General features: G+C 61.2%; 1 protein-coding gene across 2 annotated transcripts; it reads right to left on the reverse strand.

The window, feature by feature from the left end:
- Positions 1 to 627: 627 nt before the first annotated feature.
- On the reverse strand, positions 628 to 19,335 carry ASIC1 (acid sensing ion channel subunit 1). Of its 2 annotated transcripts, XM_064734962.1 has the most exons (13): positions 18,908 to 19,335; positions 18,718 to 18,788; positions 17,935 to 18,329; positions 16,935 to 17,130; positions 5,076 to 5,226; positions 4,488 to 4,615; positions 4,152 to 4,302; positions 4,016 to 4,072; positions 3,779 to 3,932; positions 3,602 to 3,693; positions 3,264 to 3,343; positions 3,066 to 3,170; positions 628 to 2,552 (listed from the first exon to the last, which is right to left on the reverse strand). In XM_064734962.1, the coding sequence occupies exons 3-13, from the start codon at positions 18,297 to 18,299 to the stop codon at positions 2,448 to 2,450; spliced, it is 1,584 nt and encodes a 527-aa protein (XP_064591032.1). In that variant the 5' UTR covers positions 18,300 to 18,329; positions 18,718 to 18,788; positions 18,908 to 19,335; the 3' UTR covers positions 628 to 2,447. The 2 variants fall into 2 exon arrangements, with proteins under 2 accessions (XP_064591032.1, XP_064591030.1); XM_064734960.1 differs by lacking the exons at positions 16,935 to 17,130; positions 17,935 to 18,329; positions 18,718 to 18,788; positions 18,908 to 19,335 and adding an exon at positions 5,940 to 13,806.
- Between the last annotated feature and the right edge of the window lie 2,395 nt (positions 19,336 to 21,730).

The following is a 21,730-nucleotide window of genomic DNA, read 5'->3' on the forward strand; positions in this document are numbered from 1 at the left end:
ACGGCCGGAGCCAAGGGACCGGAGGGAGGATGGTGTGGGTGTGCGTTGGCATTTCAGCCTTCCCTGCCCACTCCCATCCCCATTATTCAGTCTCCATGGAGCCCTGAGGGCTTTTTTTGGATGCCCACTGCTGGATCTGCTCTGTTGTTACTATTGCTCTTTGTAGCGGAAATTTTTAGGCCAGAAGGTGTGTGTTACATTTGGGTTGTGCTCCCAGGGTGAAATTCCACCTGGTGACTCCTGTTGGACCTCAGGTGGGTCCCAAACCACGGAGGTGTTGCAGCTGTCAGGGATTAAGAGCTCTGTGAGCGTTAATTCTCCTTTCCCTGCTGGGGAACAGGAATCATTCCCTCCTCCAACCCCGTGTCCCTTGCGAGGAATTCCTTGGGAAATCAGTGAGGCTGGAGCTGGATGAGGCACCAGGAAAGGGAGGCTCAGCTCAGCCTCAGCTCTGACACAGAGCACACCCTGCTCTGAAATCTGGCCCAAAGCTTTTTCCTCCTTTTCCCTTTCCCTTTTTTCCCCCCCTTCCCTTTCAGCTCCATCCCAGGACGAGGCCGTCCCCACCTGCCTCCTCAGGGGAGCATTTCCAGCAGCTCAGCAAGAGAGAAAGGCTCGGCGTGGGGGAGTTATATCATTTATATCATTCTTTATATCATCGTTGTTAAGAGTAGCAGGTATTGATGTACAATGCATCTGTCATCTTATTGTGCTTCCTATGAAAATGTGTGTACATAGTACAGATACCGGAGAGAATTCCACACTTTATACACTTGAAGGCATTCAGAGATCAGTAACAGAAAAAAAAAATGGCACAAGAACAAGGCCTAAATGCTACTGGATGGGTATCTACACTGGCATGATGCATATAGATATATATATATATGTACACATATATATATAGTCATATATATTATATATAAGAAATATAAAATGCCGATGACATAACAAAAAAGCGTTTTCTTCAACAGGTGAGCCTCAAGGTCAAATCCCAGCCCCATCTTTAAAAGCTTGAATGGGAAAGAGAAAGAAAGAAAATAAATAAATGAAACGTGATGAAACATTAGGAGAAATCCATAAGAAAATTTATGGATGTGGCCGACCCGTCGTCTTTGGGTGATCGCTGGATACAAAGGACTGACCCCCAGTTCCTAATTTTGGTCAGGAAGCAAATAATAAGAATAAAAATGACAAGAATAAAAAACAAAACTGCAGTTTAGGAAAAAAAAAATTACTAAAAAGACTTATTGCAAAAGCTCTTAAAGATAAGTAGCACTTGGGCCCGGGGAGGGCTCTGGCCTGGGGGCTGGGAGACGGGTTGGGGGGCCAGATGGGGACCCCAGAGGGACTGGTGGGCTCTGACAGGTGGCCACAGACCCCAGCCAGGACAGGGCTGTGCCAGGGAGGGGCAGCAGAGGTGCTGGGAACCCACAGACACCCCAAATCCCCCGGGGCAGCAGCTTTTGGGGCTCAGCGGGGCTGGAGCCCCAGAGCCCCCTCTGAACCCTGGGGAGTTGGGGCTCCGGTGCCTGCCCAGCCACGGTGGTGCCAAGGGGGTGTCCCCAGCTGGGGACAAGTGGGACCAGGAGTTTCCTTGTGCCCTTCTCCCCGAGGATGGCTGGGTTTGGGGCCACAGGGTTCCCTGCGGACGGGAGGGACCATGGGGCAGTGCTGGAGAGCCCAGGAGGGGCGGGCAGGGAGGGACAGTGCCCGGTGTCCCCAGAGCCCAGGTGGCACCTCCCAGCTGAGCCCTGTCTGGTGCTCCTGGGGCTGATCCCGGGGCTGCTCCCAGGGCTGATCCCGGGGCTGATCCCGGGGCTGATCCCAGGGCAGGGCCAAGGAAGACGTTCTGGACAGGTGGAGGTGCCGCGTCTTCGTGCCAGGAGTGCCCGGGCTGAGGTCCCGGGGGACAGAGGGGCTCTCCAGGGATTCCCGGGCTGCTGCCCTGTGCCAGGCACGCCAGGGGCTCCCCAATGAGCCCCCCAGCAGGCACAGGGGGCCCAGCAGGCACGGCCAAGGCGTTGGAGTAGGATGAGCATGGAGACGACGGAGGACAGACGGACAGGGCTGTGGATGGAGACTGCGGCCGGACGGCTGCTTCTTCTTGGCTTCTGGGTTTTAGTTAAAAAGGCCGAGGGGAGCCAAGGGGGAGCCGGGGCAGGCCCGTGCCCTGGCCCACTGTGCGTGTCGCTCCCGCCCCGCGGGACGGCCGGGCTGGAGCATCCTGGAGTCTCTGAAGGAGCAGGGCAGGCGCAGAGCAGCTGTGCCAGGGTCTGGCATTGCCCGACCCCACTGCCCGCCCCGAAATCCGAGGCCGTCGCTCTTGTCCGTGTCCCACCGTGCCGAGGAGCAAAGGGCCCCTAGATGTGTCTCTCCGCTGGCGCTGGCGGGGAGAAGGGCAGCTCTCGCAGGGCTTTGGTAGCTCAGGTTGTACATCCAGACGTCGGTTAGCAGGTGAAGTCCTCAAAGGTGCCCCGGGCCGGGTGGTGAGGTAGGATGTTGGCTGCGTACGTCATGCCTGCTGGGTGCCCCCGTATGCTTTCACAGGGATTCTGCAGGATAAAGGGGATTTTGGGGCCGCTGCTTTCATCCAGGTCCTCGCAGAGACCCAGTGCCATCCCCCCACAGCATCTCTGCTTGGGCCCTCTGCTCCTTTCCCAGGGGCTCCCCAGAACGGTGACTCCCCATGCCCTGAGCTGCAGGAGGGGACAGGCAGAGGGGACAGGCAGGAAGGGATAGGCAGAGGGGACAGGCAGAGGGGACAGGCAGAGGGGACAGGCAGAGGGGACAAGCAGAGGGGACAGGCAGGAGGGGACAGGCAGAGGGGACAGGCAGGAGGGGACAGGCAGAGGGGACAGGCAGAGGGGACAGGCAGAGGGGACAGGCAGAGGGGACAAGCAGAGGGGACAGGCAGAGGGGACAGGCAGGAGGGGACAGGCAGAGGGGACAGGCAGGAGGGGACAGGCAGGAAGGGATAGGCAGAGGGGACAAGCAGACATGGACAGGCAGAGGGGACAAGCAGGAGGGGACAGGCAGTGGGGGACCGTGCTGTGCCCCGCACTCACGTGGCGCTTCACGTCGTCCATGCTCAGCGCGACGCCCTTGTCTGTGTTGTTCCTCTTGTGGTTCTTGCGGCACTTGCCCCGCCGGCACAGCCGGTGCTTTATCACCTGCCAGAGCCACGTGTCAGCCCCGGGGGGCTCAGGGGCGGCCATTCCCCTCATCCCACACGGGCACAGCCTTGGGATGGAGGAGACACTCACCTCATAGGCGTAGTCAAAGAGCTCCAGCACTGTGAGGATGCTGGCCCCAATGAACAGCCCCATCTGCCCTCCAATGTCACCTGCAGAGGAGAGGGAAACCATCAGGGTGGCCTGAGTCCAGAGTAGGGTGGCAGAGGGAGCAGAGAAAGGGCAGAACTTGTCACCGCTGTGACTGGTGCCCGATCATGGCAGTGGCATGCCCAGCTCCGCATCTGTGCTCTCGGCACATCCCGGTGCCTTGGGAACGGGCCATGGTGACAGGGCCAGCACGAGGCCACCTCGCTGGGGGACTCTGGCTGGGCACTGTCACAGGGCTCCCCAGAGCCACCAACACTCACCCAGCAAACCCGCCACCTCGTACGCCTTCTTCTGCTCGATCGTCTCGTAGTTGAGGGCTTCAAAGAAGATATCCAGCACCAGGATGTTCTCCCTGTGCAGGACAGAAGGGGCATCAGGCTGAGGTTTGGGATGGAGGGACCAGACCCTGCCCCACCACCGTGGCCGTGGTGCCTTACCCGATGTACTGCTCTGACTTGTTGTACTTCTTGGCCAGGTACTTGGCCGAGGCCTTGCTGGGGATCTTGACCATGGAGAGCTCTTTGCCGTAGCGCGTCATGTTGCAGGGCATCTCACAGATGCAGTACTCATTGTCCTTCTCCACCAGGAAATCTGTGCAGGGAGAGAGGGGGATGGCGAGATGGAGGAACCCGAGGGCGCAGCTCCGTCCCACCCCCGGGGCCGGGCAGCCTCACCTAAGGCCGGATCCGCGCACTCCTTGTACTGCTCCGGGGTGCAGTAAGGGGCATCGCCTGGGGAGACACAGAGCAGGTGTTCCAGGTGGGGGCACGGCAGAGGGCAGGGCCGGGCCGGGCCGGGCACGGGGCTCACCTGGCATGTGCACCATGCGGCAGTTGCAGTTCTCCACCAGGTAGCGGGTCTCGCAGTCGATGCGGCACGCCGTGATGCTGTAGGTGTCGTAGAACTCCGAGTCGCCCGCCACAGCCTTGCAGTCACCCCAGGGAGGGGGCAGGTAGATGAGCTGGAAGGGGAGAGAAGCCAGCAGTGAGGAAGAAGCCCCTGCAGTTCAGGGACAGACCCTCATGGCAGTGGTCCCCAGGATGGGACCCTCCCCTCCATCCAGCGTGGGGACAAGGGCACAGCGAGGAGGCTCTGCTCCCACAGCGCAGGGTGGGAGGGGACATCCCACTCCTGCCCAGTTCCTACCCGCTGCTCCTGGCAGGACACAAAGGTCTGGAAGCCGGGAGCCACCCCGAAGCCCAGCTGGTCGATCAGAGGGGGCTCGTCCTGGCTGTGGATCTGCACCTTGATCCCGGCTTCGAACGAGGTCTCATCTGTGGCAGAGAGAGGTGGGGTGAGCACAGCACTGGCCCTGCTCTGAGGGGCTGTGCTGAGCCTGCTGAGAGAGGGACCACAACTCCTGCCTCCCATGCTTCCCCTGGGCCAAGTCATTCATCCATGTGTCCATCCATCTGTCCATCTGTTTGCTGCACCATGTCCTTGCCCCCTCCACCCCGACCCCCCTGCTCCACACCCAGGAGTGTGGCAGGGAAAGTATTTGACTCTATTTATAAACAAGTGATGGCTGCGTGTCTAAACGATGGGGAGTTGCCATGGCAAAGAGCAAAGACAAGGAGGAAAGGGAAAGAAAAGAGCAGAAGTGATGAGAAATGGAAGGAGGGAAGAGAAGGGAGCCTCAGGGGTGTGGATCTGTGCTCTGGGGAGGTGGGAAGGGGCTGGGCAGCACCCCAGGAGCTGCTGTGGCTGAATGGGCCTGCTGGGGCACTGGGTTACCTGTTTCCCCCCACACTGGCAGGTACTCGTCCTGCTGGATGTCCAGCATGATCTCCAGGCCGTTTCCAGTGCCCCCCTTCATGGTGATGAGCCGAGGCTTCCCGTCCTGCCCCGCATTGAAGGTGTAGCACTTCCCATAGCGGGTGAAGACCTGCAGGAGAGGACACAGGGCTGAGGCTGAGACCCCTCTGTGTGCAGCCTCAGAACGGAGCCAGGAGAGCGTCCCCAGCCCCAAAACTCAGCCATCCCAGCCTGGGCATGGTCCGACCGGGCTCCTGACCCACAGGATCTCTCACTGCTGGAACTGCCCATCCTGGCCCTGGTGGAGGAGGAGATGTTCCCACAGGGATGGACTCAGAGGAGACACTGCAGATTTACAGCCCCAGAGAGCCCACGGCAGCTGTGGCTCCCCAGGATGGTGGCACTCAGCCTGATGCCTGCACTGGCGCCTCCTCCAAGCCCTCCTCCATCCCTGCAGAGGACAGGGCTGGACGGGATCCTGGACCCCCCCATCCCTCCTCGGCCATTCCAGCTCTCGCCTCCGGCAGCCAGCATGGCCCCAAAACCACGGAGCTGCTGCCAGCCTGGGCAAGGGGCATGTGAGGGCAGTGGGCTCCCACCACACGGTGCCCCACAAGCCCTGATGGCACCAGGATGGAGGTGCCAGGCACCTCCTCAGCAAGCACAGCCCCGGGGATACGCTCCACGTCCCACCAGAGCAGCTCCACCGCCGGTGCCATCCCCAGCTCTGGCAGATGGAGCTGAAATATCATCCTGCAAGGGCAGCATCACCTGCCGTGCCTGATCCAACACCGACCAGCTCCGGAGCTGCTCCCCGTGCCGGGCCACCCTGGGGCTACTCACCGGCGCAAAGTCCCCGGGGCCGCAGCGCTGGCCGCGGTAGCTGCAGCTCAGCAGCATGTCCTCCAGCTGGTGGCAAGTGCGGTTAAAAAACCCGTACAAATTTAGGGGCTCGTCCTCCTCCCAGGGGCCCGGCTGGGCGGGGGTGAAGCCCAGCTCCATGCCGGGCTCGTAGTCCACCAGAGGGGCCAGGTAGAGCAGGTCCTCGTGGCTGAGCTGCGAGAGCCGCACACGGTTGATGTTGCAGAAGGTGACGGCAGGGAAGGTCATCTCGGGGCTCTCCTCCTCGCTGAGCAGCGTGACGTGGTGGTACTCCAGGTAGTAGGCGATGCGGTCGGCCACCTGGTAGAGGAAGACGGAGAGGGAGAGGAGGAAGGCCAGCGCCCACAGCGCCTGCCGGGCGCCCAGGCTGCCCTCCACGAAGATGTGGCTCAGCCCGTGCAGGGTGCAGCTGCTGGCAAAGGCCACGAAGTCCGTGGTTGCCCCTGCGTCCTCCTCATCCTCTTCATCCTCCTCCTGCCCATATAGGAACTCGTCTGCTTCATCTTCTTCCTTCTCAGTGGCTGCAGCATCTTCCGGTGCTTCCTCCCTGGAGAAGGAGATGGTGCAGAATATCTGGAGAGGCATTGCCCAGCCTGGGGGTCCCAGCTGTGGTGTGGAGGTCCTGGCTCTGGTGTGGGGGTCCTGGCCCGTGCCCTGCCCCAGCCTGGGGGTCTTCAGTCAGATCCTCAGCAGAGAGGGGCTGGGGAGATCAGGGGAGGGGGAAGGGGCAAGTTCAGCGAGGAGAAACAGAGAAGGGAAAAGGAGTGAGGCGAGCGGGAGTGAGGGAGAGGAGCAGAGGGATGCTCGGGATGCTCGGGATGCTCGGGATGCTCGGAGCCAGGAGGGTATATCAGGAGCAGGAGGGGAGGAGGAGCGAGGGGCGGTTCCGCGGGCTCCCCGGGCCCCTTGGGACCGGCCGGCTCCGGCTGCCGGGACGGAGCAGAGACATCACCGCCTCCAGAGGCGCCGTGGGAGCCCCCAGGGGCTGCCAGGCTGGGGGCACACCGTGTGGGCAGGTACCCAGTGCTGTGCCCCCACGCCGTGCCCTCCGTCCTGGCGTGGTCTGGCGCTGGCAGCCCCAGCGGCTGCTCCAGCCAGGCCCAGCCCTCTCTGCTGGGTCCCCGGCTGCCTCCAGAGCCGCCGTATGCCAGGCTCTGCGCTCATCCCCAGGCCAGCTGGAGCCAGAGGTTCTCCCAAAATGCCCGTGACGCTGTCCTGGTTCAGTGGTGCTCCAGGTGGGGGGAAGGATGCTGTGGTGTCCTCAGGCTCCCACGATGCTCCTCCTGCCCTGGCAGTGCCCATCCCTGCAGGCTCATCCCCCTGTGCCGCAGGGCACCGGCGTGTGCACGTGAGAATCCGGCAAATCCAACATTCCCAGTGCAGTGAGGTCTGTCCTCCTCTGAGCAGGGCTGGTCTTGGCAGGATTTGGGTGCTGTCCAGGCAACGATTCCTTCTGCAGAGCTCAGTCAGTGCTGGGCACGTCACCTCATGTTTTGGATTCCAGTGGGGCACATGAGCCCCCTCTTCCTTCAAGGAATGGCTCCAGGCCTTGTGCTGCTGAACCAGCCGGGCTCAGGGTCCCAGGGAGCAGCTCTGGTGCAGGAAGCTGGGATGGAGCTGTGGGAGCACGGGCGTCTCCTCTCTGCAGCAGCGCAGCCCCTTCTCGTGGTTTGCTGTTTTCTTGTACTCAGCACTTGATAAAAGCATCCAGAGACCACAGAGCAATCTCCAGCCCCATCCCGGCACCGGGGGAGAATCTAAATCCGGCAGCACTTGGATGTGCAGGGGCTGGATGGGAGCTGTGGGCCGGTGCCTGGCTGGGAGAAGCTCACCCCAAGCCCTCAGTTCAGCTGCTCTGATTCCTTCCCTGTGCACCCTGCAGGGTCCCTGGTGCCTGAGCACATCCTGGCACACATGGACACCACAAATTGGGAGAACAAATCAGTCAGGAACTCAGTAAAAATCTGACCTGATACCAGCACAGTTATCTGAGATTGCTGGGCAGGTGATGCTGGTGGAACAGGCACTGAGGATCCCTGCCAGGGGCAGTGATCCAAGATGTGACACTGGGGTGTCCCATCCTGGAGCGCCCCAAGCTCAATATTCCCTTCAATAGGGCCCTTGTGTAAGAGGGACACTGGCAGATGCCACTTGGGGACCTGGGAGAAAGAATGGATGACCTTGGGGACGAGCGCCAGAGCCACAGGATGAAATTTCATCAGGCCAAGATCAAGGTTACACCTTTTGGGAGCATCCCAGAGAATGTGAGATGAAAACTCTGCCTAGAAAAGAGAGTCAGGAAGGTGAGCTGGGTGGCTGGGAGCCACCAGGACATGGGGGCCAGGTCATAGGTGCCCCGTGTCCGTGGTGGGGATGAGCTGCAGCCACAGGACAGGGCTGTGACAGCATCAGGGCTGCTCCTGGCAGGGGTTTGGAAGAGCTGGGCTGGTCCAGCCCTGTGGGAGCAGGGTGGGACCACAGTGGGCTGATCCCACACAGGCTGGCACGGAGGATGCTCGGGACAGGTAGGAGCTGTTTCTGGGGTTGGGCTGGGATTTCTGCTGCTCCCAGCTCTGGCACTGGGTCCCTGTGCCTTGGCTGTTGGGGCAGGAGGAGAAGGGAATCAGAATTAAGGAATTGCAGGTTGAGGGGGTTGTTCAGCCCCACAGGGCTCGGACAGGTGAGCCGTGCTGCCCGGGGCCAGCAGGCAGCCCCAGGGGCGGATCCGCTCCCTCGGCGCGGGGAGCTTTAATGTGTCTTCTTGGGAGCGATTGCAGCAGCGAGAGAGAGAGAGAGAGAGAAAGATGCTGTAATGAAAACATTCCATCATCGACTGGGGCCATTAACCTGCTTCGCTCGGCTTAAACAGCTCGCGGGGTGCGCCGGGGCTGGATGGCAGCAGCAGGGCCCGGCTCCGGTTACCGCCACCTGTCCCAGCGCCGACACCCGAGCCGGGTGAAGGTGACCGGGGACAGCCGCAGCCTGGAGCACGGCGGCAGCAGCCAAGGGGAGCGCGTCCTGACCCCCAGATTGGGGACAAGGTGCGGCAGGGGGGTGCCGTCCTGGTTTGTGCGAGTTTTGGAGATGCTGGAGGAGTCCTTGGGCTCGTTCCAGCTCCTCCCTCGCCGGGAGTTATTTTTACCCTCTCTCAGGTAAAGCCTTGGCGGGGGTGAGGGACGGGGGATGCTATAATTAGCCGTGACATCAGCCCCCGTGGCGGGTGCTGGGGTGATGCCGCCACACCCGAGCCGGCGCTGGGGCCGGGGATGCTCCGTGCCCTCCCCGCCCCAGGGAGAGCTGTGGGATGCGAGGAGGAGGAGGAGATGGGTTTTTCCTGCCTCCAACACCGTGTTTGGCCTCTGTCCCGGGGCGGTTCGGCCCCGCTCGCTGCTCTGCGGCTCCTCAAGGCCCGGGAAAGGAGGTTTCCCGGAGCGGGGGAGCACGGAGGCGGCGGGGGGGAAGCGGGAGCGGGATTTGACGGCAGCAACAGCACATTTCACAGCCTGTCACGCTTTAATGGCAGAGGAGATCAAAGCCGGGATGCAGTTATTCATAGAGATAAACCAATCCCCGAGGAGGCGAGGAGAAAACAACATTGCAAGCTCTGTTATCCCAGGTCTCCGAGCCCCGGGGAGGATGTCGCCGAAAGCGCCCCGGGAGCTGGAGCCGCTCGGTTTTGTGACGGGCACTGCCCGTCCCTGCCACCGACCGGCTGAGCCGGGGCTGAGCTGCCCACGTCATCCCTGGGGGTGCCCGCAGCTCGGAGCTGGCTGCCGGGAAGGGATGGGATGAGGGGTGGGATGAGGCAGCCAAAGCAGCACGTGGGGGTGGACATTTGGGCCAGACGGAGACCCCACGGCTGGGTTGTCCTGCTCCCACCACGCACCTGGATGTGCGAATCCAAAGGGAGAAAAATGAGGTTTTCCACGTGTCTTGGCCCAGGGATGTGCTCAGCAGCTCGCAGAGCTGCCAAGATGGTGGTGGAGGCACCGGCAGCGCTGCCACCGCCGCTCTGGGCGGGATGAGCTGCTCTGGGACAGCTCCAGGGCTGCACATCCCTCCCTGACCCTGGCGAGAGACAGAGCAGAGGCAGCCAAGCAAGGTGGGATTGCCCGGGCAGGCGGGATCTGTGCCGGGACTAATCCTGCACCCCTTATCAGATGCTGCCACCTTGCCTCGGCTCGCTCCGCCAGCCAAGCCGGGCGCAGCTTGTGTTATCCGGCCCTTTATCCCCCAGATTAGACGCTTCACAGTGGATTAGCATGTCACATTCTAATGCAGAAAAATTGATGATTAAAAAGGAGTTTTTCCTCTGTATTATTCCCCACCTCCGCCTCCTCTCCACCCCGTCCCCGCAGGCCCACCAGCCCCAGCCGCGGGCCCCGGTGATGCCAGAGCATCCCTGGATCAAACGGGATGGGAAAGGGGAAGCCGAAGGTGCCTTTTCCACGCCGCGTCCCAGCTGCTTCTGGTGGCGGGGTCCGGTACTCCAGGTGCCTGTGCCATTCCAGCCCCGTGTTCCCAGCTGCAGACTCAGCACCTGCAGCACAGGACTTTAATAAAAAGCACATTATGGTGAGTAATGTGCTAAGTGGACTTCATTATAGAGCCAGGGCCTCCCTGGATCCCGTTGTTCCATATGATTTCATATCAGATGAGCCTTATCTCCTCTCCAAACGCTTCCATTTAAACTCTATTAATCTTTCGAAGCTTTCCTGGGCAAGCTCTTCCCAGCCAGCCCTGCTGGGTGCCGGCGCTGCTGCCCCGAGCACTGAGGCCACCTGCAGCCACGCTGGCCCGGGGTTTAGGGGGGCTCAGCCAGGACCCCCCCGCAGCTCCGTGGGCAGTCCAGCGTGTCCCTGGAGCCTTGGCTGTGATCCGCCGTGACGGCTCCGCAGCCGCCGCATCCTCCTCCCCAAGATCTGTTTACGCTCCTATAACTGAACCTGTTTGTAGCGCTGAGAGCTTCCCGGTGGTTTCCCCGCTGGCAGTGTCCCTCTGTGCCGTGCAGGGGTCACCAGGACTGCGCCAGGACGCGGAGATGCTGCCGAGGTGTCGCTAATTCCCGGGATTATTCCCGACCCTGTTTCCCGCGTTTCCTGCCGATCGCGGATGTCCCGTAAGCAGGTTGTGATTTTTTCCGACATCCTTCACAATCGCTCAGCCAGTTCATGCAGGCAGATCCGAGCCGGCGGTTTTATTGGAGGGGGGAAAAGCCCACGGTGTTCCGGTCTGGTTTCCTTGCTGCGCTCGCTCGCTCTGGCTCCGCACGTATCACGCTTTTCAAATCTAATCTAATCCAAGCAGAGCAGTCACACAGCCCTGGCATGTGGTGCCTCTGGAAGGGTCTCCCTGTCCCTGCCAGGAGAGCAGAGGTTTAAAATCCCTGATAAATCACAGAGTGGGTGGGAACACCCTGCCCCAGCTCCGTCCTTAGGCTGAGAGCCTGGATGCAAACACACCAAACACTCCATACAGAAAAAAACCCTCCAAAAATAAATAATTGGTTATAATATCCAAGTGTCAGAGCTGTATAAATAAATAAGAGCCAGTGAGGAGCTCCTTGAACCCAGGCTGGAGCAGGAATTGCAGCGTTGCCTTGGGAGCCCCGGCCAAGCTCCACAGGCGATAAAACACAGGTGGCTCTGAACAGCCAGAGATATTAAACTGAGGCAAAAAGGCCATGAGACAGTTAATTTCCTGGTCTCCCTGTGGAGATCTGTGGCTCCAGAGGCTCAGGGGATCTGCCCCCTCTAGCGTGGCTTCTCCCCAGTTGATATCAGGGAGAGGGAGAAAACGGCACCAGGAGGTTCTGGGCAGGTCCTTTGGATCCCTCAGAGAGCACCTTGCTATTGCCCAGCCTGGGGCTGCGAAAAACACCAAAGGGAGGCTGAGAGGAACAGCTTGGAACCCCTCATCTGCTGCTGCTGTCCAGGGCTGTGCTTCCATCCCTGGATCCCTTGGGACACACGTGCCCTGTCCTCAGCTGTGAAATCCTCACCTCCATTGCGGCTGGATACCACTTGAAAGCCTCCTCATCTCCTCCAGCAGCCACAAATGCCATTACAGCTTATTAATAATCATTAATAATTCATTTGTTAATGAGGCTTTATGTGCAAAGGCATTGCAAGAGGAACAGGATTGGCCAGAGGTGAAGTTGAGATGCTCTGAGCACTTGGCACGACACCTCTGGGTGTGTGTGGTGCCTCCAGCTGTGGGTGACACCTCTGGGTGTGCAAAGTGCTTTGGGGTGTGACACCTCCACTTGTGCAAGGTGCTTTCTGTGAGTGTGACCCCTCTGGGTGTGTGCAGAGCTTTGGGGGCGTGTGACCCCTCTGGGTGTGCACGGTGCTGCTGTGCAGGGGGAGATGCTGGGGCTGGGCAGAGCCAGGGACCAAATGACACCAACTGAGCCTGACCCTGATCCCACAAGTCCTTCTCCTCTAATCCCACCGTTTTCCAGAGCTCTGAGGTTCAGGTGCTGGACGCGCCATTCACAGCTCTAATGAAGTGGCCGTGGGGTGCAGGCACATGGTGGCCTCTCACTGTGTCCTCATCCCTCTTGTTCCTGATCCTCTTCTGCCCCATCTTGGCCAAGATCAGTGGTGGTGGGCTCAGTGGAGCTGGTCCCACAGCGCTGGGGCCGTGATATCGCTGTCCTGCTGCAGAGGGAGAGTGAAGAGCAGCTTCCCACGAGATTCCCATCCACGTTTGTGCCAGTGTGGAGCGAGCAAAACCACAGCCCAGAGCTGCCCTGTTCTGCCTGAGCAGGTCTGGGAATGCTTGGGTGAAGCTGGGACAAGGAGGCAGCTGAGGAGCAACGCCTGAGTGTCTCTGCTCCCTGCCCGAGGGTGAAACAGCTCACGGCTGCTTTCCGGATGATTTGCTTTGAGCAAAATACAGTGATACGGGAAAATCTCCGGGCTGCCGAGCAGAGCTGGGGCACTCCCAACCCGCTGCGCTTCCCGGGAGAGCCGAGTCACCACCAGCAAACGGCGGCGGTCCCGTGCGTGGCGGCTCCTCTGCTCCGTCACCTCCGATTATCTCGCCCGTGTCCCGCTGGCTTTGCTCCATTCGTCTGGAAAACGGGGCAGCCTCGGGGGTCAAACCCTGCCGCTGCTCGGCCGCAGAGAGAGGCCCATGTGGGGAAGGGTTTGGGCGGAGTTTGCCGCTGATCCAGGTGAGGATGCTCGGCCGGGCCCCTGGGGACACCACCGGGATGCCCGAGGTGAATCAGTGCCCAGAAACAACAGATCCGTGCCAGCAGTTTCCAACGCTTATAAGTAATTTAGGAGCCTGTGTGCCGCTTTAAAAAGTGATTTGCATAAATCACTCGAATGTCTTACAGAATTTGTAAATGCACCGGCTCCGCTGGGGACCGTGGTGGGATCTGCTGGGGCTCGGGATGCTGCTGGGAACCAGCCCCAAAGCAGGTCTGGGGCCGGTGGCCGTGCCTGGTGCCCACACGCTGTCCCCAAGTTGTTTTTCCAGAGCCAGATGGACCCATGCGGTTTGTTTATTAACTGTCAAAAGCTCCAGGAAATGTCTGGGTATCAGTAATTCCCGCGCCCGGTCTCTCCAGCTGTGTTGGAGATGCTTCTCACTCCGGCTCCGTGATTATCCACTAACGCTGCACGGCGGGGGAGCTCCGCTCGCCGCGGGGCTCCGGCCTTGTGACTGCCGTGGGGGGCCACGGGGGGCCGGGGCTGCGCTTGGGGAAGGGGCTGGGGCCTGGATCCCGCGGGGGAGCAGGGGAGCAGCAGCACCCCCGGCTGGGCACCCCTGAGCGTGCCCTGCTGTGCCCACCCCTCTGAGACCCCACACCGCAGTGCCCTACTGTGCCCAGCCCTGTGAGATCCTATAGGGGCTACAGGACACCCCTGAGTGTGCCCTGCTGTGCCCACCCCTCTGAGACCCCACACCGCAGTGCCCTGCTGTGCCCAGTGCCCTCTGAGACCCCACACCAGCCTGCTGGCCACTCTCTGAGACCACAGGGCTGCAGACACCCTGAATGTGCCCTCTGTGCCCACCCCTCTGAGACCCGCAACACCCCAGCTGCCCCTGTGCCCACCCCTCTGAGATCCCACAGGGGCTGCAGGACAGCCCAGTGCCCTGCTGTGCCCACCCCACTGAGATCCCATGGGGGCTGCAGGACACCCCTGAGCGTGCCCTGCTGTGCCCGCCCCTCTGAGATCCCACACCCCAGTGCCCACCAACAGGGCACGTTTGACCCACACAAGGGTTTTTTTTTCCAGGGGGAGAAGCCACCATGCTCCTGGGGTGGCAGGAGCAGAGCTCCAACACCCCCAGCTGGAGCGAGGTGGGCTGAGCAGGGAGCCCAGGGGTGCAGAGGGGTTTTGGGGGTGCACACACTGGGGTGTCGCAGAGTCTGAGGGTGCAGCAGGATCTGGAGGGGTCTAGTGGGGTTCAGCAGGGTGCAGAGGGGTCAGAAGGAGGGTGGGCAGGCCCAGCAGTGGGGAACAGGATCTGTTCTCCATCACAGGAGCTCCTGCTCTGCCCTGGAGATGGGAGGAGGGAGCAGAGGAGGAGTGTGGTTGGGGTTTGCTGGGGCTGCTGCAGACCCTTCCCGCTCCCTGCCTGGCTCTGGCTCTGTGCACCCGGTGTTTGCAGGGCAGAGGATGCAGAATCCAATGCAAAAGGCAGCGGCATGATCACCACGTCAAACTCAATTCTCCCCAGTGCCAGCTCAGCCCTGGAGCCTCATGGAAACGGTCCAGAGGTCTTAATCCTCTCCAGCTCATCCAGGCTGTCCCATGCACACTGCCCAGGGCTCTGGGCTCAGCCACCGTGCCCCAGAGCAGGACAGGGATGGGGTGGGTTCACAGGGTGTGAGAAGGAAAAGCTGCAAATTCACATTGTGCCACCCCGGGCACAGCCACTCTGCCCCCCTGGCTGCACCGACCACCCCAAAGGGCTTCCCAAGCACGGGGCACCTTCCCGAGATGGTGCAGCCACAGTTCCCATGCTGGGGTGTGGAGAGGAAGCTCATCCTCAGCGATTCTCCTTTCTGCCTGGATTCAGAGCCCAGAGATGGGAGCCTCTCCCTTGCTGGGTGAGGCGCCGTCCCCGTGGGTGTGCGGGGCCCCGGGGGAACCTCGCGGTGAGGGGAGGAAGGAGCAGGAGCCGAGGGGGGGCTGAGAGCTCCCGCAGGGGAGGGAGGGCTCCAGCTCATAAATAATGAAGCAGGAAGAGTGAAACATCGATCCGTGCTGCTAATGAGGGTGCCAGGGAGCGTGGCCTCAAAACGGGGCGACAGCGAGGGCGAGCCCCTCCTGCAAAGGGAAATGTGTCTGTCCCTGTCTGTCCCATCCCTGTGTGGGGCTCTGGGCACGGGGAAACCTTCCCCCATGTCCCTCAGGTTCAAGACTTGCCCCTCAGCTCTGTGCTTGCCTCTCCAGGCTTTGAGGTCATGCCAGGATTTTGGGGAGGAGATCAAGGCACCTCCCTGTGCATCCTTGTGCCTGTCCTGGGCTGATGCAGGGGGAGCTCTGCTGGGCACCAAACACTGCCCTGTGCTGGAGGGGCCAGGGCAGAGCTGGGGTGGGCCAATTGTCCCCCCCTGATCTTTTTAGAGGGTTCACTCTGCAGTTTGGGATGAGTCTGAGCCTGCTCAGCTCAGCTGGGGTGTCACTGTACCCTGCACACAGCTCGGGGGGGACATGGAGGGGGATGAGCAATGCCAGGACCAGGGCAGATGGTGCAAGCCTGGTTCTGGTCCCCAGCACCCCCAGATCAGCCACCAGGCCCAGGGCAGCACCGAGCCCAGCTCAGCCCGTGCAGGGAGCAGCGAGGCAGCAGGAATTTGCTGCTGAGACCATCCCCTACAAGCTTCTGAGAGTGCCAGGAGCCCATCCCAGCCCCACCACACACAGACCTCCCCGTGCCAGACCCCAAGGAGCAACAGAGACGCAGCAGAGAGCCAGCTTCCTCTAATCAAATCCATTAAATCATCCCAACCTGCTTGCAAGGAATAATCCAGGCAGGAATAACAAACCAGCTGCGAGCCTGTTTGCTTTTGCTGGTTGAAGGGGATGCAGAACACAGGGATTTGGAACCCAAGGGATGCAGGGAGGGAGCAGGGATGAAGGTGCCTGAGGATGGTTCGGCGCAGAAAACGCGGCCGTGCCCTGGCAGGAGCCAACATCAGAACCAGGCACGGGACAGAGCTGGCCCTGCTGGAGGGGATCCAGCCCCCTCCGGGTGCAACGTGCCTCCATTTAACAAATAAACGCCTCATGGCTGACAACAGACACCTGCTCGTGCAAAGAGCCCATGACAGGAATTTAATGACGATGATTAAAATCACCCAAACTGCACCGGGACCTGGGCTCTGCACACACCCAGCCATGCTCAGTGTGGGACACGAGGGGGACACCCCTGGGCTGGTGACGAGGATGGGGACCCCGAAGGAGTCCCCACGCCGGAGCTGCTCGGGAGCAGCGGCCGCGGCTGCCGAATTGATTAGGCAGCCCCGAATAGCCGGCACTGTTCCGTCCCCAGCTGGATGGGGCCAGGCAGAGCAGGGATAAAGGCTTTATTGTGTGCTGGATCCACAGCACAAGAGCAGGCTCCATGGCAGGGCGCAGCACGGAGCCACCGGGACCTGTGTTCCCAAGGGATTCTGCCATGCGTGCTCTCCCTGCTTCTCCACTGGAGCCTCCTCACCATGGCAGCTTCCAGCCTGGCACAACCCTGCTTTGCAGAGCCCAAATGATCCCGGGGAGCTGTGCCCACGTGGGAGCAGCCCACGGAGCTGTACGGAGCCACACGTGCTCCTGGGGACAGCCTGGGCCTCCAAACCCCAACAGCATCCCCTCAGTGACGGTGCTGCCGGTCCCTTCCGAGCTGGGAGGAGGCAGGAGCAGCTACAGGTGGGCAAAAACCCTCCTTGCATGGGGGAGAGGTGGCACTGGGCAGGGCCCACGGGTCACTCACCACTTTGAAGTCTTCGGGGGTGCACTGCTCCCCGCGGAAGAAGCAGGACAGCAGCATCTCCCTGATGTCGTGGCCAGCCCGGTCGTAAAACTCCAGCATGTTGAAAGGTTTGGGCTTGAAGTTTCGGAAGTTGGCCTTGTCCTGCAGGATCTCCAGCTGCTTCTCATCGGCTGTCTGGATGTCTGGGATCTCGTATCTTGGGGGAAAAGCAGGGAGAGGCTCAGGCCTGGCTGTGGTGGCTGCTCCCACCGGCAAAGGCCATTTGGGGTTCCCAGGAGTGACCCTGGCATGGGCTCAGCACAGCCCCACCTTGCACGGGGCATTTCCAGAGCATCCAACAGCACAAAGGGGCCCAGAAACACATGAAGATGGCAGAAGGATAAGCTGGGCAGTGGCCACCTTCCAAACCCATCCCACTTGTCCCACTGCTGGTCCAGCAGCACCAGCCCTGGTTGAGGCCACCCAGCCACCTGCCCTGTGCCTTTGGTGGCATCATTGTCAGGTGGTGGCCTTGCTGGGACAGGGACTGAATGTTCTTGGTCTCAGCTCTGCTGTCATGCCTGAAAACCCCTCCCTGGGGCAGGAGTGGGGACAGCAGTGACGCCCCTTGGCATTGGCATGGGCAGGGAGTGCACCAGGCTCTTGACAGCGGCTTGGCAGCACCAAGGAGCCACCACAGCCACAGGTGAGGGGCTTCCACAGCCCAAGGAATGGCACCAGGCTGGGGTGTGGGTCAGTGGCTTCACCTGCTGGCACCCTTGGCCTCGCTGCATGGGATGGCACCCAGACATGGCACTGGAGCCAGGTGTGCAGGATCAGCCCCACAGGAACTCAGGAGGTGGCCCTGGCCCTGCTGCATGTGCTGCACTGGAGCCATCTGGGGCAGCCCAGTGTGGGAGCCACACGCCCAGGAGAATTAGCAGGACCTGGTGGCTCTTGGCTGCATCCAGACTGACTGAGATGTCACCTGGGGCCACCTCAAGGCACCACTGGCACCCACCTGTTATTGAGCAAGGCCAGGAGCTCGCCGGCGTGGTACAGGTCATTCTTGGTGACGCGGCTGAAGCGAAACTCGTTGAGGTTGCAGAAGGTGACGGCGGGGAAGGTGAGCCTGGTGGCCGCCACCTCGTCCAGCTTGGTGACGTGGGGGTACAGGAAGTAGTACTGGATGCGGTTGGTGCAGACCAGGGCGAGCAGCGCCAGCGAGCCCAGGAAGCAAAGCGCCCAGACCACGCGCTTCAGCGACAGCCGCTCGTACGAGAAGATGTGCGAGAGCCCGTGCAGGGTGGAGCTGCTGGCGAAGGCCTGGATGCTCACCGGCTGCCCGCTGTCCACCTCCTCCTCGTCCACTTTCAGGTCCATCATGGTCAGTGCCAGCAGCCCGGGGTGGCCACTCTGCCGAGAAGGGAGCCCGTGGGTGCCTCGTGGGTGCTGAGGGTGCCCAGCCCATGGCAGGGCTGTGCCCAGCAGCGCCCGCCAGGGGCAGATGCTTTGCTGTGCCCTGCTCTTGCCCCCAAGCCTACATATATATATATATATATACACACACACAGACATGCATGTATATATACATATACATAAATACATTTATTTGGATGCAGCCTCTTGCATTTTCCCCCCTCCCACCTCCTCCCTGCCCTCCCCATCCCACGGCAGGACCGGGGTGCTCTGCCCACCCCCCCCATCACCTTATCTCCCCCTCCCACCTGCCCCGCTCCCCCTCCACCTCCCACAAATGGCACTGTCGCATCGCCAACCAGATGAAGGAATGAAGGATGCAAACCTGGAATCAGGGCCGGCGGCCGTGGCTGGAGCCGGGCTGGTGGTGCTGCCGCTGCGCCGAGGGAGCCGGGGCTGGGAACACGGGAGGGAGCGGGAGATGTGCAGGCACCGAGGGTGCTGAGGCACCGAGCCCGGCAGCGGCTGGTGAACCGGAAAAGAAGGGGGGGGAATAAAAATAGCCTCGTTGGTACCTTGGTGCAAGCGTGGGAGCGGGGATGCGCCGGGGCCTCGCTCAGCGCCGCGCGGGGGGACCGCAGGCGACCATCGCTGGAGAGGAGGCAGCTGCCGTGTGCGAGGAGATAAGAGGAGGAGAAGGAAGGCGAGCAGGAGGCTGCTTCCCTGCCAAACACATGGATACCTCCCCCTGTGGCTATCTGGGAGCTGGTGATTTCTTCAGATGCATAATCCGCATGAAGTCATTGTCTGAGCGCTGGTGGGGCCGGAGGCCGCGGAGGGGTGAGGGGTGCCGCAGGCCGGTGGGCAGCGAGGAGGAGGAGGAGGAGGAGGAGGAGGAGGAGGAGGAGGAGGGAGAGGCGCAGGAGCGGCGCTCCAGCGATTGCAGGCGCTGGCAGGGGCTGTTGGTGCTGCTGCCGTGTGCATGTGGGTAATGTGTGTGTGCGTGTGCGTGTGCCGCTCCCATCCCCCGCGCCTTCCAGGGATGCTCCGGCTCCTCGCTCCCCGCTCCGCCGGACCCCCCCGGCCCCATCCCGCAGCCCTGCCCCGTCCCTGCCCTGCCGCGGCCTCCCCCGCCCTTCAGGCTTCACCCGTGCTGGGACACCCCGGGCTGGCTCCTTTTGGGGGGCACCGGTGCCTTCCAGCCCTTTCCTGGCCGTGGGGCACTCGTGTCCTCGAGTGTCCAGCCCTGCTCTGCTGCCCGTGGTCCCTGTCACGCTTGTCACCATGAAGGGACTGACCCTGCTGGGCCCTCGCTGTGCTCAGGACACGCCGCCCCTGTCCCAGCCCCGTCCTTCTGCCGCTGTGCCCGGGGTGCTCCGGGGCAGGAGGCACCGGGGGCTCTGCTCCTCCCCGGGGCAGAGCGGGGCGGTTGCACAGCGCTGCCCAGCTCCCCCCCAGTGCCAGCACATCTCCCACTGCCTCCAGCTGCCCCCGTGAGTGCCCGGGGAGCGGGGTGCCCTCCTCACCCGAGCGGCTCTGGGTGCGGAGGCTGCAGCAGGAGCCCGCCCACTGCTCCCAGTAAGGCGGCTGCAGTCAAATGGAAAAGGATGCTTCAATGTCCTTTGCGAGTGTGATGTTGGAAAGGGACAGGCAGACCCCAGGGTTGGCACAGGCTGTGTCCCTGCCCAGAGGTGCCTTCCCAGCACGGTGTCCCCACCTGAACCCCACAAACGGGAGCGTGGGCACTCAGGGATACAGCAGGGTGAGGCACACACACCCTGTGCCCAAAATCCCATGGCTTGGGCACACTTGGTTTGATCCTTTTTGGAGCATCCTCTCCCCTGCCCCAGCAGGATCCCTGGGTTTTACAGCGGGACCTGCTCGGGAGCACCTGGGAGCAACAGAGCTGAGGGCCAGGGACCCTCCTGAGTCAGTGCCCCCCCTTGCCAGGCTGAGGGACAGCCCTGCTGGAGCTTGGGGACGTGGCTGTGAGGCCGGGGAGCAGCATTAGCATTCCCAGTTGGCACCAGCTCTGCCTTTCCCTTCCTGCTCCGTTCTGCATCGCTCCTTGCCCAGCAGCTGCCTGCTCGATGCTGTCCCTCCATCAGCATCCTGAGGGCAGAAGGATGTGCTGCTGGGATGAGGGAGAAGGACATTTACAGAGTGGTTGTTCCCCCCTCCTCCTCCTCTTCTTCCAGAGGAGAAGTGGCTCTCTGCAGTGCTTTTATTGACAGTAAATCCCCGGCAGCAGCGGGGCTGGCCAGGGAGGGAGGAGGTCTCAGGCAGGAGCAGGTGAGCACATGGACGTTCTTGGGAGTCCTTCATTTCCAGTGCACAGGAAACCCCAGGGAAGAGGCTCTGCTGCTTCCTCTGGATGGAGAACATTTCATGTGGGGGTCTTGTGAGCTGTTGGGGCCCCAAACACCCCAAACCCCTTTTCTAGAGGAGCCAGGGAGGAGGAGAGCGGGCAGAGGAAACTTCCTCACTGCTGGCCCCCGTCCAGGGAGAATGCAGCTGCATCCTTGGAATGGAGTGGAGCGTGGGGACTGGGAGCGTTTCCGTGCTGTTTTTTGGGGAAGCCACGTGAGGGTTGTGTTAATTCCTGCTGGGAGAGACAGGAACCAGCCGAGGGCTGTGGGATGGGTGAGGAGGGAACAGCCCCAGGTGATAACTGCAAGACACAAAGGCTTCAAGGGGTGGGTTAGAGAGGGCTGGTGGGGTGTGAGCGGCTGTGGTGGAATCCTCCTGTTAAAAATGGGTGCTCAGAGCACGGATTCAGCCACCAGGGCTCCCCTCAGCCTGCCCGCAGATCTAATTAGAATGAAAAAAGTAATTAAGGGAAGGTGCTGCAGAGCTGGGGCTCCCAGCACAGGCTCTGGCAGGCAGGCAGGATCCCAGACGTGTCTTGGGAACACCTCGGGAGCTTGGGCCGAGGGATAACTCAAGGCCTGGGGCTCTCTCCTCACCTTCCCAGCATGGCTTGTCCCTGCTCCACACACACACCCCAGTTACATCAACCAGCTCCCGTCCTGCTTCTTGGAAGAGCATCTCCAGGGCAAGGGTGGATAAGTGATGCTTTCCCATGCTTTTTTGGGGTTGTGCTGTGCTTTTGCTCCCTCCATGGAGGCAGCCCTGGTTTGCAAATTGCTTCTTTACCTACATCTGCTGCTGCCCAGAGGCAAATTAATTAATAATAATCAATTTGTCCTGTGGATGCTGAAGATGCTGGGAACTGCTGTATCCCTTCCTGGAGCCATCTAGGAGTGCCTGGCCCTGCAGTCCAGGACAGCATTTGTGTATTTAAGGGATTTAATTCACAAGTCACCATTGGCATGTTGCAAAGCTGCTGGGGCTGCAGAGGCAGCGCTCAGGTGTTCACCCCATCCTACACAAAAATT

The sequence above is a fragment of the Zonotrichia leucophrys genome, chromosome 29 (genome assembly GCF_028769735.1).
Source record: "Zonotrichia leucophrys gambelii isolate GWCS_2022_RI chromosome 29, RI_Zleu_2.0, whole genome shotgun sequence".
Taxonomy (NCBI): domain Eukaryota; kingdom Metazoa; phylum Chordata; class Aves; order Passeriformes; family Passerellidae; genus Zonotrichia; species Zonotrichia leucophrys.